This window comes from Sebastes umbrosus, chromosome 18, assembly GCF_015220745.1.
Source record: "Sebastes umbrosus isolate fSebUmb1 chromosome 18, fSebUmb1.pri, whole genome shotgun sequence".
In the NCBI taxonomy this organism is placed as follows: domain Eukaryota; kingdom Metazoa; phylum Chordata; class Actinopteri; order Perciformes; family Sebastidae; genus Sebastes; species Sebastes umbrosus.
In genome coordinates, this window is record NC_051286.1 from 12,424,727 (window position 1) to 12,444,766 (window position 20,040).

General features: G+C 42.0%; 1 protein-coding gene across 5 annotated transcripts in view; it reads left to right on the forward strand.

Moving 5' to 3' along the window:
• stxbp5a (syntaxin binding protein 5a (tomosyn)) overlaps positions 1–20,040 on the forward strand; it is a 109,581-nt gene that overhangs the window by 45,833 nt on the left and 43,708 nt on the right. For all 5 annotated transcript variants that reach the window (XM_037750127.1, XM_037750129.1, XM_037750130.1 and 2 more), the window contains 3 exons: positions 8,520–8,654; positions 17,823–17,886; positions 19,910–19,993. In XM_037750127.1, the coding sequence (XP_037606055.1) occupies positions 8,520–8,654; positions 17,823–17,886; positions 19,910–19,993 (283 nt within the window). The remainder of the gene's footprint in view (positions 1–8,519; positions 8,655–17,822; positions 17,887–19,909; positions 19,994–20,040) is intronic.

The window sequence follows — 20,040 nt, forward strand, 5'->3', positions numbered from 1 at the left end:
GTTACTTTAATGCCTATTTCTCACCTCAAATGTTTTCAGAGACATCTTGTAGTGTACTGTTTAGCTGTAAAATGAGAAAGTTTGTGACCCGGTAGCCATGTTGAGATCTGTTGAGGAAATACCAAGCACCGCCCACCAGCTGGAGAACAGCCAATAGGAGCGCTCAATACAAACGCTCTCTCTCTCTAAAATGACCTGTGATTGGCCAAAGTCTTCCGTCACAGGCTAGATTTTTTAAAACCTGAAAAGAGAGCCATGAGGAGGTGCAGAAGTCTAGTTTTCTCTCAGAACACTTGAATTACAATGCTGCTTTATTCAAGCAGTGCATATGAACTGTTTTATATGAAAGGTAATTGTATCTTACTGGTACATTGGTATCGAATTGTGTTCAAGCGTTTGCTTATCAGCACTCCATTTTCCCTTTCTGTGAACTGATACACAACTCTGCAGTCCTCCATTATTCTGATAGCTGCCCCAAAGGAGCAGCCTACAAAGTTAATGGGACCATCAGGGTTTTGTTGAGCCCATCTTATCTTATTTCAACTTTCCTATCACACAGTTCAGCCGAGTGTCTTGCACTCCGAGAAGCTTTTAAGATCTCCTCTGGCTCTAAAGGCTATAAATATCTCCTTGCTTTGTTTATTTTTATAAAAGGTGTGCACACCCGTTCTTGCTTGGATCAAGGCTTTTTAATATAGTTGTCAAAAGAAATAGCATCAGGTTACATTTCTTAATGGTTATTAGAAGACCACAGTTTGAAGTGTCATCTGAAGGTAGGAGCGGCTGTCGAAGTGAAGCCAAGAAAACAGTGTAACTGGTTTATAAGACAGACACGTTACAGGATTGAATCAGACAGATCTGTAAAACCTAGAAAAGTCTTAGTCACCCACTAACACTCTATCCCATCTCCCAGTATTTTACCTTTGCTCCTTTGTTTTCCCCCTCTCTGTTTGTTCAAAGCTTGACTTTAGCTTGTCAGGGTCTAGAGGACAAGGCAGCTGTTTCCTTGTTAACAAAACAACATGCTCGACTCAGTCTGCAGAGCCCTGAAGCCCCGCCCTAACTCTCAGCAAGAAAGTGATTAAGTCTATTTGTTTTTAAATATTTAGGAATGCACGATATGGACTTTTTTCAGCCAATACGATAACTAATAATTACCTGCCTCTCAGGGACTGGGTGTTTTTTTTTCCTGTGTACCAGATCGTACACGACCAATTTGGTTTTGATTTATCGTCTATAATTTAATTATCGGAATAATAAATAATAATATAAATTTCCCATTATCCGCTGTTAATTTATCTGTTTTTTATTTATCTATTTATCTGTCAATCGATTAAAATATTTAATCGCAAATTAATCACACATTTTTTATCTGTTCAAAATGTACCTTAAAAGCAGATTTCTCAAGTATTTAATACTCTTATCAACATGGGAGTTGGCAAATATGTTTGATTTATGAAAATGTCTCTATATATTTATTATTGGAAATCAGTTAACAACACAAAACAATCACAATATTGTCCAGAAACCCTCACAGGTACTGCATTTAGCATGAAAAATATGCTGAAATCATAACATGGCAAACTGCAGCCCAACAGACAACAACAGCTGTCAGTGTGTCAGTGTGCTGACTTGACTATGACTTGCCCCAAACTGCATGTGATTATCATAAAGTGGGCATGTCTGTAAAGGGGAGACTCGTTGGTACCCATAGAACCCATTTTCATCCACATATCTTGCGGTTAGAGGTCAAGGGACCTCTTTGAAAATGGCCATGCCAGTTTTTCCTCACCAAAATTTAGCACAAGTGTTGGGCGTTGATAAACCTCCTTCATGACAAGCTAGTATGACATATGACTTATGTTTTCTAGTTTCATATGATGCCAGTATCTTCACTCTAGCTTTAAAACTGAGTCTGCTACAACCTCAGAAAAATCGCATTAAATAAATTAGTGTTGTTTTTGTGACTAATTTGTGTTAATGCGTTATTATCCCGTTAACTTTGACAGCCCTAATCAATATATATCGTAAATCTCTAAAAATCAGTTAATGGATACATGGTGTTAGGTAACAGCTCTCTTGCTAACAACATCTTTCTTTATGCCTGCTGGTATAAAATGTAACCTTAAGTATGGCTAATGTCAACCGTAAGCATGACCGGAACTAATGTCAGTGCAGGCTAACAAAAACAAAATCATTTTCTACACAGCCTTAATTCACCTTTTGAAATCTCTAGACTTCCTGTCATCTGAGGCCCCGTTCTAATACTCCAAACAGATCCTCCTCTCTCACACCTTCCTTCCTTCTTCTTCTCTCCTTCCTTCCACCCCCTGATCAGAATTGGAGTTGATGGGTGAAAGCAGTGTTGCAGAAAGCCCTCCAGCGTCAGCATCCATTCACATCAGATCACAGGCGCTAGGAGAGAGGAGAGAAGGGAGGAGAAGGAGGAGTTGAGACAGACTGGGTCTCAGCCAGAGAGCAGTGAGTCAGTCTGTGGGCAGGAGTGTGGGGACGCAGGGAGCGCAAAAAAGAAATCCTGCCGAGTCATTCTGGCGTAGGATGCTCTCGTCACCTCCTGGCCACGCAGGAATGCACTGCAGATGAGGAAGCTATCGTCAATGCAGGGTGATATGATGGGAGATAATAAGAAGGGGGAGCCGGGGTCACCACACGAACACATACAACACAAATGAGATCTGATCTGAGACCTCTACTTTTACTCGGTTTTTAGATGATTTTGTTTGTTTTGTATTGTTGATATATTTGACTCTGTCTCTGCCTCTGGAAGCTGATCAGAGTCACTTACAGTAATATTGGAATTTAAATAGCCTGAATCTCATGTTTGATCTCAGCAGGACTCGCAGTCTGTCTTGAAGTATTTTTGAAAAAAAGACACTAAAACCTTAAAATATCTACTTAGTAGTTTGTCGACATCGGTAGTGCCTCAATTAAATGACTCCAAATACTTGAAAAATTAAATTAATTCAGCCGATTAGCGTTTACTCAGAGATATTTGACTGATTAAGGTTGCTGCTGGGCAGAACGTGTTCTTCCTTTCTCCTTTTTTTTCTCCAACTTAACCTTCTAACTGTGCAAATGCACGTTAAGAAAACTGTGAAGGTGAATTCCTTCAGCGTTGTTTTAATTATGAAGCCCAGGCTTGGATTGATTTTCACAGGTGCTTTGTGTCTGTATAGAGAGAGAGAATGTGAATGTGTTTTAGAGACAATCTGTCTCTGTGTGTGTGTATATGTATGTATGTGTGTGTGTGTGTGTGTGTGTGTGTGTGTGTGTGTGTGTGTGTACGCAGTCTGTTATCAGATTAGATTCTTCTTAATTGAGACCCTGTGGATAGATTGGGGTCTCTGGCCTCTCAGATTAGAACCTGCTCCTCCATCCGCTCTGGATCTTTGCCAAATGTACTGTATACTGTATGACTTCTATCTGATTTGTGTTTTCTTATTTAAACAGTATTGGGACATTTCTTCAACATCTACAGGCTATTCAACACTTTATTAACTCTTTTTTGTTGTTGTTGTTTTCTGCATTGTCATTGTCTGAATCACCAATTCCAAATTATGCCGAAAGGATATCTGTACTTTCAATAAATCTAAAACTCCTTGGTGTTCTGACAAGAATATTGGTCAGACAATATAACAAGAGGATTAACAGATTACTTAAAGATACTATTGATAACATTCAGCCACTAGATGTCGCATTCTCCCTCGGCCTCTTGCATTTACGTCACAACAAGTGGTTGCCAGGCACTTACTGTCAATCTCAGCCATTTATCTGTTTTTTACTGACGACCGCAAGATACCACGCGATACCAACGTCGTTATACTATTGACTCACAAGCCTTGTTAGAAGTGGGAACCAAATGTCATATCTTCCACAGAGATAAACAAAACATTCAATTTGGACTCGCCAACATTTTAAAAATGATTGACTCACAATCATATTTTTTTTTCAGGAAAAGTCATACTTTTATTCAGCACCTTTCTATAGGCTCTGTGGATAAATTATTTAAAAACAAATATCTGATTACATAAGTTACCAATAAGACCTTTAAGCAATAGCTCACGACAGGCCGTGGTATGTTGTGATTATATCACAGCTAAGGGGGCGTTGTTCTTCTTGATGCAAAGTGATCATCAAGTATGGCAATATGAAAGTTATAGACACATTCCAATTTAGATATTTTTTTTCTTAATAAATAATAATATTCACAATAAAATAGGCCCTCCTGTCTGCAGGTACCGAGGCAGTTGCTAGAACGATGGTCGCTATGGAACGTACACTAGCAGCTAGCATATATCTTTCATTATATTGATTTAATTATTTGGCTCTTTTTTTACATTATTGTAAATTGTTGTTGCAAGTTGTTGTGCAACCACTAAAAAACTGTCCAGCATCAGTAGGATGACTTTGAACACGGTGGCTTGCCCTTTTTATTGTTAGGTGGAGGTGTGTTGCTTGGCGTGGCGACGATGTTGCTCCACTTTCTCTGGTCCCCAAGTTTCGGTTGCCAATCCACCTACGGCCATAATCTTTCTCGTGTCAAAACCCGCATCAGATAGTTTCTGAATCATGGTGCTCCGGAGGCAGTGGTTTATGTATTTCTGCTGCATTCCTGCTTGCTTGCATATTCTGGGCAACGTCGTCAAACCTCCTCTTTACGTAACGCTGCATGTCGTTTAGCAGGTAGATCAGATTGCTTGATTTGAGCTGCCCGTTTTATGATATACAATACACGACAAGTATTATATGTCCTCATTCTCTTTCTGTCAGCATCTTCCCCTTCCAGTTTTGTGCACACCAGCACGATTCTTTGATAAATATGTTTGGCTGCATTTTATTTTTGCATAATATTAAAACTCACTCTCACTGTTCTATTATGAGTCCTATTACTGCAGCAATGACATTCTCATTACTGGAACCAAATCATATCCTTTCGTACCACATTATTGTCTACTAGTCAGCCATTCAGCAGTTAGCGGTCAGTGCTTTGCTCAAGGGCAGTTTAATAAAAATGGTTCAGAAAAAGGAAAGTATCGCGAAATCAAGGCAGTTTAGATCAAAGTATTGGAGCTGGCGACTTTCTAATGACGGGCAGGCACAGATGACTCCATTTGTAGCAATAATCCTCTTTGATAAGAACATCACATAAAGCCATGCATTACAAATGAGTATCCCCCCTCTCATTTGCAGTGAACCGTGCTCTCGTACGTCTAGCCCACAGTGCAGTTAGTCTCAGAGTTGTGTGTGGCAGGCGTCTGTCATTTCTGAGGCAATGTGTTTGGCCCCGAGCCTGCAAGCTGGCAGCTGCCTTTGTGTGTCGTGACCACTCGAAGCTGGAGATTTCACCAGGAGACTCGTGCCGTGCGCGCACGACAAGTGTGAACACAATGACTCGCACACAAGTACGCTTGCACGAGCAATTGGGCGCGTGCAAACACACACACACACACACACACAGAGAAATGGACACTTCTAAACTGCAAGCAAATTTGTATAATTATGCTTCCTGACACTGCCTCTCAGTTGGCCTCTCATACTCGCTCTCAGAACACTTCATCTGTTGGCTTGGATGTGCGCATATACACAGATCAAACATATTTATATACAACATACATTTACATTGAGTACATATGTAATTACACGGATTCATATCAGTTGCTGTGGAGCATCTGCAAATGTACACAAACACAAGTGTGTACAAGCACATGAATACAGAGACAAACAGACATTCATACACATAGTGTTTATAAAATCATAACCCCCTGATGCCAATCCAGCCCTCATATGCATAAATAAGGCACATCTGTTTGTGCAGATGGAGAAGGACACTAAATCCAGTGGACAGTCTGCCTACTGGATATAAGGACGCCACAAGTTGTCATGAAAAGTCGTGCAGCTCTTAGTCATCTCATCTGTAGTGAGTCTGGACGAGTGTGTGCATCTCAATGATCAACCCTCAGTGTTGTAGTAGTAAGTCAGCTCGTGCTCGTGCATCGTGTGCATCAGGGGTGGAAATCACCAAAGGCCCCACGATACGATATTATCACGATACTTAAGTCGTAATACGGTCTTATTGCAATTTTAAACATTTTGCGATATGCTGAGTTTTGCGATAAGATATATTGCGATTTATTACCTTTTTTGATGCAGTTTTCACTCTGTTCAAATTTAGCGTAACTTTGGAGCGTTATTTAGTATTCTTCCTGACAAGCTAGTATGTCATGGTACCAATGGATTCCTTATATAAGGTTTTCTAGTATATAATACCAGAATCTTCACTTTAAGACTGAGCCTGATACTACCTCTGAAAACACAGAGACGCCTGCGGGCCGGGGGGATTGTTAAGAGGTTTTTCCCCCACCTCTAATGTGCATAATACAACAATTCGCATAATACAATTTGCATAATTAGCATTCCTCCAAGGTGTATTCTGCAAAGCACATTGGTAGTGTATATACAGATATTTAGTAGGAGAAAGGATTGCAAGAAAAGCTCTTGCTCTTAGTCAACTTGCCTGGTCAGATGAGACTTCAATGTGCAACTCTTACAGTGTTACTCTCATATTTGATTAAGCCGGACCATATTCCCGCTCTGTATTAATGTAGGTTAGTGTGTTTAAGTGTTGTTTTGTGAGTCTCTGTTCACATTTTGGACTGTGTGGATGAGATTTATGTCATGTAGCCTGATACCTCTCCTCTAAAAAATAATGAATATATTCATGTTTTGGAGCAGAGCATTGGGGCAGAGAGGGAAGGTGTGTGTGTGTGTGTGTGTGTGTGTGTGTGTGTGTGTGTGTGTGTGTGTGTGTGTGTGTGTGTGTGTGTGTGTGTGTGTGTGTGTGTGTGCGTGTGCGTGTGCGTGTGCGTGTGCGTGTGTGGTAGTAGGAGCTGTTACACTCAATACAGCCCTGGAGCAACAGTGTGAGATAGTCTCAGAGGGAGCGAGAGAGAGAGGGAGATATTAAAACACATAGGAAAGACACTCAAAGTCACTGCAAGGACATGTTTATACACATTCATGTTTTACTGTGTTGTAAAGTATATGTATAATGTTATGTGTCTGTTTAACCCTTTATCATACAAATACATCCACATACCGCTCACGTCTTTTGCCAAATATGTTTAGGAGGAAACTTAATTGAGGCTCCGGATCACTTGCAACATTTTTTCCAGTCCAGCAAGCATCACATTCTTACACTTTACTTGACTTTCACACCAGAGACTCAGAGACCAGAGTTTGGGTCTCACATTTTGTTAGTTTTAGTCTACTAAAACATGTGGTTAAGGTCAGGGGAAGAAGAATCTTGCTCTAAACGTTAATCATTTTAGTTCATAGGAGTGGATATTGTCGGGAAAACAAATTAAATATGTTGACAGTGAATGTTTTGCAAATACATTCAATTAAATTGCGTCCTTGTTATGTTGATATTTACAATGAATATGTCGATAAAAATAATATATTTCCCAGATTATATAGGAGACAGGGTTGTAATGTTATAGTTTGGAAAGAGTCATTGAAGCACAGAGTTTATTTTGATCTGTCCTGGGATGCTGCATGCATGAGGCCTGGTCTTGAGTTTAATGCCTGTTGTATTAATTCATCTCTGACAGATACCATTTGATCGGATTATAAGAAGAGAAGACACTATTTTATCTCAGTCATATTTTCTTGACATACTATATCTACTTAGAGCGTCTTTGACAGCAGATATTACATTCAGATATTAAACTTGTTGTGCAGAGTGATTCCATGAGCTAATCTGTCACCAACGCAGAGGAAATACTCCAGCGTATCCTTCCTGTTGGATATAATGGATAAAGAAGAAAAGTGCTGTCAAAAAGAGATGGATACAACTTTATTTCTTTTCCTTCATGGGTGGTGTGTCCCAGCTGATGAGCCAGGGGCGTTCTCTTATAGATAGAGGTCCACAGGTGTAGCTCAGAGCGCCGTGCGGAATAATAAAGGATCGGGCGGAGGAGACGGACGACCTTGAAATATTAGAAAGGCGGATTACCAAGGTTGTACATTATTATTCCTCAGACGGATTGGAGGATGAATTGAAGGATGGATGAAAGAACAAAAATGATGAAAAAGGGATGAGAAGATGAATGGATTGCCAGAGTTAAGGAGGGAGGGGTTTCTAACCTCTCATTAAACTTAAGTCTGATGGATGGATGAAAAGAGGAGATGGTGATGAAAACAGGAGAATCACGGGTGTGTCTTTGCCCTCGTGTACCCTGTAGGTCTGGAGAGAAGGGGCTGACTCAAAAATCTCTTTGGTTTGCCACTCTCATCTCGACTGCTTCGACCTGATGGAGGGGTAAATAATCCTCTCAAAGTTTTGCATAATTCGTCGTCTCCCGTTATAATAGGACGTCGAGTGATTTCCGACAAAGCTTCCGTCTGTGTCTTCCTCCCTGGTCCCACCTGGTCCCCCTTTTTGTCTTCCTTTTTCTCTGTTTTTAGTCTTCTAACTCTCCTTCTCCTTCTCTTCACAGAATAACTTTCTGCCACCTGCCCTTCCAGAGTAAATGGTTGTACATCGGCACAGAACGAGGGAACATCCACCTCGTCAACGTGGAGTCCTTCATGCTCTCAGGCTACGTCATCATGTGGAACAAAGCCATTGAACTGTGAGTGTTAGCCGCCCACGTGTCACCCTCTGATACCGCCTCCCACTCTCAAATGTTCCTTGCATTTGCTCTCTTCTTCCTCTTCTTCAGATGCTGCACACTTTAGCATGCTGCTGTATAGGTTTTTTTTGAGCCGTACGGAGAGGGGGGCGGGGGGGTTCTCATCCACAGTGAATCACTGATACGCAGATCGATACTTGAACTCTGTAGGAATCAAACTCATATCGCCAGCGCTTCAACATTGATCCCGGGGTCTATTGACTCGCATTGCAGCACTTAAGTGAGGTAAGGGATGCTGTGTAATCAGCATTTCACCTTTCAAAAGGTTATTGTAGCTTAAATGTAATGAGATAAGAAGGAATCATTAGTCAGTCTATCATTTCCGGGCAGAGTATCGGACTCCAGGTAGTGAGCCACCTGTCTCTTCGCCGTTTCAATGTATCTGTCAGTTTGACAGGCTCCATTTTGGTTCCCCGCTGTACAGACTTAAATTATTCACTGGAGCGTTTTGCTTCACGCTTTTCCCCCTCATCCCCTTCTGTGCATGTGTGTGCATGTGTGTGTGTGAGGGCGGAAGGAGGGAGGGGGTGGAACAGGTGTCTGCCGAGATCAGTGTATGGTACACACAGACGTCTCGTCTCGTCGACAGGGCTGCGGGGAAGAAAAGGCGAGAGCGAGTGGTGGGAGAGCAGGAGGAGGAGGAGGAGGGTGAATGTATGATGGAGAGGAGACGGGAGCGGAATGGATGAGACAGGGCTTTGGCCCGGGGTAAAGGACATGCAGATGAGGAGGAGTGATGGAGCAGAGGAATGGAGTGGTGACAGAGGGATAAATGCAGGTAGCAGAGGGCAGAGCAGAAGAGGAGTTGTGCAGATAAGTGAGGAGAGAGAGGTGGAAGGAAAAGGTTTCCAATTAAAGAAAAAAAGGACAGAAGAGGAAGGCAAGGAGTGATAATGATGAGATAGAGGGTAGATGTGGATGATAAGAGCGAGAGGTGGATACAGGAGTTGTTCTTGACTAAAGGACAAGCAATAACTTCTCTTTTTTTCCCTTCACCTTTAAAACACCTTTCCTTCCTCCTCCCCTTGTTTATTCACCTAGATGTCAATGCATGTTTCCACTGGCCTCCACACATTATTTCAACACATCACCTCCATTCCAAAGCTGCTTCTGTTGCCATGAAAAAGTTCTTTCTATGGAAAGTTCGTACATCTCTAGAAATAGTCGCTTGATTGAAAAAGTTTAGAATAATAATAATGGACTTCATCTATGTAGTGCTTTTGACTAAAGCCTCTCATTCACCCGTTCTCAAACACACTTGGCATGTAACTGTGCTACAAGGGACCGGCTGTAACCATTGGGAGCAATTTGAGGCTGATAAGCGTCTCGGTGATGTGGATGGGGAGAGTCGGGGATCATGCCCCAAATCCTGCGATTAGAGGATGACCACTCTCCACCTGCCGAACCTTAGCTGGCACATAAAAAGTGTGATTTGAAAACATCCCCAAAGGAAAAACGTGTTTCTACCATTTAAGCTGTAAGGATCTGTACCTCCATGGTGTTTTATATGAACAATTTCTAAATCTTTGAAGCAATATGCCCTTCTCCGAGCTGTAAACATTGCAGCAAACTCACTATATTAGTCCAAGATAATAATCTAAATTTGCATTTATATTTGCAATAATACAATGACAAGTTCTTACAAAGTACAAGTGACATACAGTATATTATAGTTTGTAATATTCCTAAACCATATTGACCTGCATATGTACCGCTCACGTTCCTGCTCTTTCCTGATATCTCTTCCTCGCCCTCCCCCCAAACTAATTGCACTCATCATCAATACATCATCTAACTTAGCTTTGTTAAGCCGCAACACTTTCTCTAACATGTTGTTGTTTCCATCCAAACTGTAGCACTGCACCATTAGTTTGAGGAAATGAGCTTTCCATAATCTTTTGGTTCAGGCCTCAATCACTCACACAGCCATTCTGTGGGATATCGTGTCTTGAAGATGGCGGCAGTGCCAGGAATCGATTCTGGGATTTGTTACAGATGCTCTCAGTTTGCATATCTGTTTGAGTGTCTGTGGTTTTGCTTTGATGCAGATCAGAGAGGTGTGATGTGACTCTATTGTTCTCTCTCCTTGTGTCTCTCTGCCAGCTGTGGGGTTGGTAGGGTAGCAGTCCAGGTACAAAAGCTTCTGTCCCATTGTTCTCTTCTGTCGCTGTCATCAGAAGAAGATAGACATTTAACTAAATTAACTGGAATTACTGTAGCGCTGTAAAGAGTAGTCGAAAAACTGAAAATGTATCGACAATTTTTTTTTTTTTAAAGATACAGTGTGTAACATTTCGGGGCATCTGTGAGCAGAAATTGAATATAATATTGTTATAACTATGTTTTCATTAGTGTATAATCACCTGAAACTAAGAATTGTTGTGTTTTCGTTAGCTTAGAATGAGCCCTTCATATCTACGTAGGGAGCGGGTCCTCTTCACGGAGCCGGTCGCCATGTTGCTCCGCCATGTTTCTACAGTAGCCCAGAACGGACAAACCAAACACTGGCTCTAGAGAGCCTTGTGAAGTGCAAAACCGTGGTACCGTCAGCCGCCGTCTGACTTCCGTTGCTCCCAAAGTAATGTTATTATGGTAAGGATGGCCTCTGAGCGAGGCGAACGGTGTTACCACGGTTGTGCACTCGGCGGCTCATGTTGTGACAGTCTTGGAAAGGGAGGAGTGAGCGAAGGGTTACTCAGTTGGTTGCAATCTGCAACCACACCACTATATCCCGCCAAATTCTACACACTGTACCTTTAAATAATTGATTAATTTTGTGAATCATTTATCAAGCAAATATGGCAAATCACCGCTTTTCTCTATTTTATATCATGATAATTTGACTGTCTTTATATTTTGAACTGTTAGTTGGACAATAAGCATTTGAAGTTGTCCCCATTGGGCTCTGGGAACCTTTTATGGCCTTAATGAAATGTTGGCCTTGCGGCTAGGTCATATTTCAGTATCATTAGCTGTGCACTGCTGTAAGAGTCGTCTACATTAGTTTACATTGTCATAACCCGGCTCCAATACATACGTACTGTTGAAAGCATTATTTAAAGATTGTATTTTAAGCCCTCCCCGCTACACCTCTGTTGCATTGCGATAACCTTAATGAGGCCAGGATACGGTGTGTACCGGGGTCATCGTCCCTTAGGCCCTGCTATTTGGAGACGAGCTGCAGTAGCTGCGCCAGTGGCCCCAGGCCCGGCGTGTTTGTATGACTCACACCTCTGTTCCCAAGCTACTGTACTGGACAGACTATTAGACAAACACACATCTTACAGTACATAAAAACCAACTGCATGGCACTATAGTTCAGTCAGTGCTACAGGCGTTAAGGACATTGCCATAAGGCCACATGTGAATCTGTGTATGTTCACATGATGCATAATTTGATGTGTATATGCAGGGATGTTTGCATATTTGTACCTGGCAGTGTCTGATTTGATTCAGCTAGATGGTCAGTGGGTACAGAGAGCCGAGGCGAAGTGGGACAGGAGTGGTAAAATGTTAACAGCTTACTCTGACACATAGTTCACATGAACATGTTGGCCGGAGGCTTCTTCTGTCCTCTTTTATTTCCTCCCACTCAGGACCCTGAAGCTACTGTAATTACTTGTTTGAATTTTAATGCTTCTACGTATGTTCCTTTGTACTGTGTTTTTATGCATATGTGAGGTCCTCAGCTGGTACAGCAGCAGTGCATTACCAGGGACGCATCACAGCATCCAGCATCCCCAAAGCCATTTACAGTGGTTCTAGGACCTCAGGCTGCAGGTGTAGGCCCGGCACAGTGATCTCTCCTGGGGGGGGGGACGCAGCCTTCCAACACCCCATGCACTTAGAGGTGGAAATTACAAATCACTTTGCTGATTCAAAATATTTTGTTCAGTACAGAACAAAGATTTGTAGTCACTCATTGTGCAGTTTGCACATCAGTAAGCAATCATGTCATTATTCATAAGGTGCTGCTTCTGACTGTCTTCACTTCAGTCTTGGATTCTAAATAAGTCTGTTGCTTGTTCGAACTGTTTCGCTCAGTTTAATACAAAACTAAAGCTATATAAGCAGTTTCAGGAGAGACAAAGTATACTGGAGCAACACCAAAACTTTATTAGAGGACTAATGTTTCGACGCCAGGTGTGTCTTCATTAGAATAAAAAAAGAAGCATGTTATACTTCCTCCTTCATTCTATATAAGCACTGTTATAGGTAAATAGTTCATCAAACACTTAAAGGACTAATTCTACATTTTGGGGACATACGTTTATTTGCTTTCTTGCCGAGAGTTAGATGAGAAGATCAATACCACTCTCATATCTGTTAACTATAACGCTAGGTACAGCCAGGATACACTTAGCTTAGCGTAGCATAGATGACGCAGGGGAAAACAGCCAGCTAGGATCCGTCCACAGGTGAAAAAATCAGCCTAGCAGCACCTCTAGTGCAGAGTTTACACTACACAATTTAAACTCTGATTTTCCACTTGCCGGAAGTTTTTTGAGATCGTTGATAAAAGCCCCAGATTAGAGGCAAATTGGTGCTCGCTCCTGTGAGCGATGATTGCTATGTATGAATTTTCAGACGCAATGCGTCACAGATACCCGAGAGATATCAAGAAGGTGAAATATCTGGACCTGTCTGCGACTCCAAACATTCTTTTGACCGGAAATGACTGCAGCGATGGCCTAAAGCCAACGAGAGCGCAAGATACAGGATGAGGGAAATATCGGGGAAGAGGCGTAATCATTTATTAATTTATTTATTTACTTCCAATTGTATTTGCAGAGCAGACAATCCTTGCTGCCCAACCTTTCTCTCCTCAATATTCTTTACTTTTTTCTTCCTTGGTTTTTCGCTGCAAATCAGCACCCAAACATGGATCAAATGGTAAAACTTGGATTGCTAGCTTTTGCAAACATGTGTTCCGTAGCTTAACTACCATATGGGATGGTAATGATTGTTCCACGTATTAGCAAACCCTCAAGCATTACCAAGGAAACAGAGTTATGGCTTGTAAAAAAAACTTAAGATTTTGATTGCAAAACGCATGCAAATATAAATTAATGGTTTTAATTTTATTTCTTTGGCAAGTTGCCATGGTATAAGCGGGATAATCGCCTTTGAGGTGTCCATAATCAGGAATTAATGGACGACGAGGAGGCCATATCCATTAATTCCTGATTATGGACACCTCGAAGGGCATTATCTCTTACTTAACTGACAGATAAGTGAATAAGCACATTTCCTAAATTATCTACTTTAACTGCAACACATCACATTGTTTCTGTTGCTCCGGATGTCTTTCAGTAAGCTTTTAACCAGGAGGTTTCATTCTGCATGTCACGGCTGAGCTGACAATGGCGCTGTGAGTAAACAGCATGAGGGGATCTAATGCAAAAAGCTACTGTTATGGTCAGTTTGAGGATTTAGTATTCAAATTTTTGTTCTTTCATGTACAGAAAACCTCTTAGAACACCAGCTGGGCCAGCGCTTTCATCTGGAACATGTCTTTTTTATGCTGGAATAACATAGCAATCATGTATGATTACACGGAGAGTCATACATAACAATGGACTCAAATATGAGCTTTACATAAGCTCCTATGCATTAACACACACACACGCACACGCACGCACGCACACTCAGAGTCTATCAAGGTGACATGAGCTCACATGGGCATGCTGCAAAACGGGCTGTTCAAGCCATGTTGCCGCGGAGACACTGCCATGGTGACTGCGCCTCTGCTGCCTCACAGAGCGTCACCCGTGGTGACACCAGATGTTCAGGACTTCACTGTGCATGCATGTGTCAGTATACATGTGTGTCTGCGTGTGTGTGTGTGTGCCTGCACTGAAGCGATGTTTTCAAATTCAGCGAGGTGTTACCCTTTTCTATTGCTTAAACTTCCCCCCCTGCGTCATCCACACACCCACAGACGTTTGCTCCGTGGTGCGTTTGTGTGCTTGCAACACATACGACTAGTCCATTTTCTTTAACGTACTTGAAGGCATCGCTGTGTCGGATGAATATTTGATATTCAAAGAAAGATTTGGTGCAATAAAGGTTTATAACGGATCACATTTTTGAACTGAATGTGCCAGGGTGGGGCGAACGTTTTCAAGACTTTATGATGTGCTGAACAAGCATTATATTTGCCACAAGGCATTTAATTTAACTGTAGTAGTCATGTGTGTGTGTGTGACATGAAAGACCTTGAACTAGTAGCTGCAAGACCAGAATGTGACACCTATAACTGTGAATGATGCTATGAGGATAATGGCATGCTCACAGTCAAACAACTTGTGTACATAGAAACACATAGAGTGGTATGCCATGCATGCACACTAAAGCATCTATCTGTATGCACATTCAAAAGCTATCAGAGACACACATGCACTTATATACACACATACCCAAATGCTCTCGTCCCCGAAGACCTTTTTTTACTCTGTATGCAAAACGCAGAGTCATTAGCGGTACACAGGCAGAAATGTGTGCTTACAGGAGCATGCTGAAGTAGTTAGGCAGGCGTTGTTTCTCTGTGTGTGTGTGTGTGTGTGTGTGTGTGTTTGTGGCAGAGTATGGATGATTTTTGGGAGCCTGTCTGCTGCTCTGCCCATCCTGCCTCTGTTGCCATGGTGATTCCTTCATCTCCAAACCTGAACATGTATTTGTGGACTTTGTGAATGTGTTTGTGTCAGATTTATTTACTGTATAACAACAGGTTTTAACAAACCAGATTTGTTTACGGGAGTCTCACGGGGGGGTGGTGGGGGGGAGAGAAAAAGATGGAGAACATTGTGTATAAAATCCTCAAAACAAGAGGAAATAAATAAACCACGTGGGACAAGGCGGGCGAAGCTCTCATGCAAGTTGCGTTTTGTAATTCAGCAAGACGGCTAATTGTTTGTTATGAATGTAGGTTTTTGCAAATGGGGTGGATGTTAAGATGTGTCTTAATTGTGCCGACATGCAAATGTGTCTGTGTCTGTGCGTGTGTGTGTGTGCATGTGCGTTGTGCTGTGGACGACTGCTAGCTGAGAGACAGGCAGTGAAGGGGGATTAGATAAATCAACAGCTCCAGCTGCAGCAGAGCTTAGGTAATAAGGCTCCGGCACAAACAGGCTAAATATAGAGACAACTGACTGACTGCCTGCCTGCCCACTAACTGCTACCTTCCAACACACACAAACACACACACACACACAAACACACACACACACATTGCTGTAGACGCTTCCCTTCTTTGGCCTTTTGCTTATAACGTAGAAGGCGATTTGTTAACTTTCAACAGGGTTCGTTTCGTTCACCCTCTTCTTGGTTCTGTATTTTTAACACCCCCCCCCCCCCCCCCCCCCCCCCCCCCCCGCAGCTATTTAGTTTAGAGATTATATTATAGATAGGACAGCGCCATGGATTTATCAATACACAGCACAGTTAGGCTACTGATATTTCAGAGCCATGGTCGGGGCCATAGATCCTAACTTACACAAACCTCAGTCAGATAAAGGATCAATGAGTCAGGCAGACTAGAACAACTTATTCAATTAAACAACCCCTCTGCCCCTACACGCTCTCTGCTACTACGGGATGGAGAGAGGGCAGGTTAACAAGGGGCATGCATTTTGGTCATTTTGCTAACAAGGGGGATGGTTTCCCCCCTCAAGTAGCCTACTGCTTATACTCATATACTTTAGTCATGCAGAGATGGAGGGCTAAACTTACGAAAAGGGGTTTACATTAATCTTCTGCTTATGGATTTCAATCCAAAACATGTATTTCATTGGAATATATGCAGTTTTTGGAGTAAATATGATTAAAAAATATATATATTTTTATAAAACGGTCACTATATCCTGAAAGTAGTGCATCAGAAATCTGAAAAAAATCATGTGTCCTCTGGTGTCCTCCGGTGCTCCTAATGGCACCTGCAAGATTTCTTATCAGAGCCGAGCTGGAGCCTGCCGTCTCTGAGCAGCTGTCAATCACTCATGAACTCCAATCAAATGGTCGAACTAGGCAGCGCTGATCAAACATGAATCAATATTCTGTTACTGTAATGCCTATTTCTCGCCTCAAATGTTTTCAGAAACATCTTGTAGTGTACTGTTTAGCTGTAAAATGATCAGAGTTTGCGAGCGATACAGCTGCCTCTTTTGAATGAACAACCAATAGGAACGCTCTCTCTCTGAAATGACCTGTGATTGGCCAAAGTCTCCCGTCACGAGCTAGATTTTCTAAAGCCTGAAAACAGAGCCATGAGGAGGTGCAGCAGTCTAGTTTTCTCTCGGAGCACTTGAATTACAATATGCTGAAATGTTATTATGGAAATTTTTCCCCTATGATGCCAAAAACATTCTGCCTACTGCCACTTTAATATTATCACCAGCATGTCTTGTCCTTCACTGTCAAACTTACAGATGAATAAAAAAACTCATGGCCTTCTTTCGCATTACTTATATTTGGTTGCAGCTCCTTCCTCTTTCCTCTCCTTGCCGGGCATCCCTGCCCTTGCTCCCTGGTGTTGGGGTTATGTTTCAGGCTCTAACAGTCACTCTTTTTCAGCTGTGACCTTCTCTGGCACTGCGCAGCCCACATCATCTCTCTGAGGCAGGGGAAGGTTAGGTAAACTCTGCAGCCACGTGGCACGCAGAGAGAGGAGCTTTGACATAAGGCTGTCTGGAGGGTAAAGCACAGACAGGAGGAGGAGAGGAGGGGGGGACTGCCGAGCATTTTGTGCTGTCTCCTCTGACATGCAAATGGTCACACACACACACACACTCGACGCATGCATGCACGCACATACACAGCCAGTGGGGACTGCCTGGCCTGACAGAGCCATCCATCACAACCTTAAGTGAGCTTATGTCTTTGAACAGCCTTTTAGAGCCTTGGAGTGATTGGCAGCTCTGTCCTCCCTGGCGGACTTCTTTCTCAGGTTCAAAGACACTCGCTTCCCACCTTAACCTTCCGCATACATCACTGATGTGATGTGAGTGAGCTATATGCGTTACAGCCTTGTGTTGATGTCTGAGTACTGCATCATAGCTTGAAGAGGAAAACACTCCCTATATGCCTCTCTCTTTGTCTCTCTCTCACAAGGTCCTCCAAGGCTCACCCTGGACCAGTCGTCCACATAAGTGACAACCCCATGGACGAGGGAAAGGTAAAGGACAACACTTTTTCTCTGTCCACACGCACGTGCAAATACACACAAACTCGAAATCGCATGTGCTGTTTTTGATATATTCTCTGTCATTCTCTCTCCTATAGCCCTGATCCCACAGAATGCATTTTGCAGGTGGAAAACGCGAGGCGCACCGCACTGTCTTTTTGTTGCTTGATCAGACAGAGCGTTTTTTTTTCTTTTTTTTCAGTATGCTTCGTCTTTTTATTTTATATTGTTGCTAGGCAACCACCAAATCAGTGCTAATGTTACCTTAATACCATGAACTGTACACTTCCCAAATAGTTCATAGTACAATTAAAATTAATGAAAACAACTTACCATAAAATCTAAAGTATCGCACAAATTTGCCTCCTGCTGTTTTCTGTTCAGATCATGGTGACTACGGTTGGTAAAGTCATATAGTTCCAGGTATACAGCAAAAATCACCAGAATGAGAAAAACGCTACAGTAATGACGCAGAGCGCTTTTCCTCTCTTGAGTTGAATTTGTATCAACTCGAGGAGTTCAGGGCGCTCCTGTAGGAACCTGAGGCGCACAACGTGGATAAACGCGAGGCGCTCAGCAACGCAAAAGCAGTGCGCCAAAAAACTTTGTCACACTCATTGAGAACAATTACAAAAAGCTGCACCCAAGTCTGCTAAAACTCACTCTGTCTGATCGGGGGCCTATAGCAGTCACAAACAGCAAGTTCATAAACAGTATTACATTGCACACCCTCACAAATGGCAAGGTGTTGTTACTTTGATGACAAATAGGTCCAGTATTTTACATTGCAGTTAGAATAGATGGTACAGACTGCATGAAAGCCTTGACTTGGAGAGGCTGGTTTGCTCTCTCTATACTGTATATTATCTATACTCTTTCTCTATACTGTAGGGATGTCACGATACCAGAAATTAAGTAGTCAATACCAATGCCAGTGAAATTACATGATTCTCAATACCCAAATTGATACCACAGTAAAAACAAAACAATAAACACTTTGAGCTAGTGCTAGGAAGTTAAAAAAATAATTCTCTCTCTATAATCTATTTATATTAATATAAAAAACATATCCTCCAAACAACTGTATTTATTCAAGTTTCTTGTCAAAATTAAAATTAAATTTAAACACATCATGATAACGTTATAATTTACCTTTGCAGAATTTACTGTATAGAGCTTAAACACATCATAATGAAACTCAATGCCAACTCCGTTAACGTCAGCTGTTAGCTTCGCCGGACTGTGTTGCCCACCGGCTGCTAACAGCTAATGTTAACTAGCTTTCCTTCTGCCGATACCAAAAAGGATTTGTTGTTCACAATGTTGCATTATCAGGGAAAAAATAGGTTAAATACTCTGGAACGTCGATCGTGAGTTTAACGTGTCCTTTTGGATTTTAGACTCCGTTAGTCTCCAGTCCCCCCGGTACCTGCTGTACTGTAGAAAAACAAGTACTGTCACATTTTCAGAATTTTTGGCATCGACTTGGTACCGTAGTGACGTCCCTACTATACTGGTTAAGCCATTTTTATCTTGCACCAATGTGATTTTCTTTTTAAACAATATGTGATTAATAAGGTGACTGGCTGAGAAGACAATGATTACTTACCACACCCTCTCATATATATTCCACTTTAACTCTTGTACACACAACATGCTGTGTGTATATGATCACAAATAAAACTGTGCATGAACACAGCCCCATTTTCCCAACACACATGATGTTATGTCCAGGTGTTCTGCTTTAGTTATTTGAATTTCTATAAATAAGTCTTAAAAAAAAACATACTCTTTATGTTCTGAAAAAAACATCTTTAAACATCATGTCTTGTGACCGAGGGTGGGCACGTTTCTTCCTGAGCCACCACCGTCTGCTTACACCCGACTTCCTTTCATGCTGCGCGAGAATGTCAAATGTATTACTCCTTTTTCCGCCCATCATGGGGTCTATTGTATCCCTCTCTGTCATCTCTCCCACCTATCTCACTGACTGCCTGTCGCTCTTCCTCTCCAGCTTATAATTGGATTTGAGTCTGGGATCGTGGTCCTGTGGGATCTGAAATCAAAGAAGGCCGAAAATCGCTACACTTACGATGAGGTAGGCAAATCTCCCCTATTTCCTTTCTTCTCCAGCAGCTTTCAGTC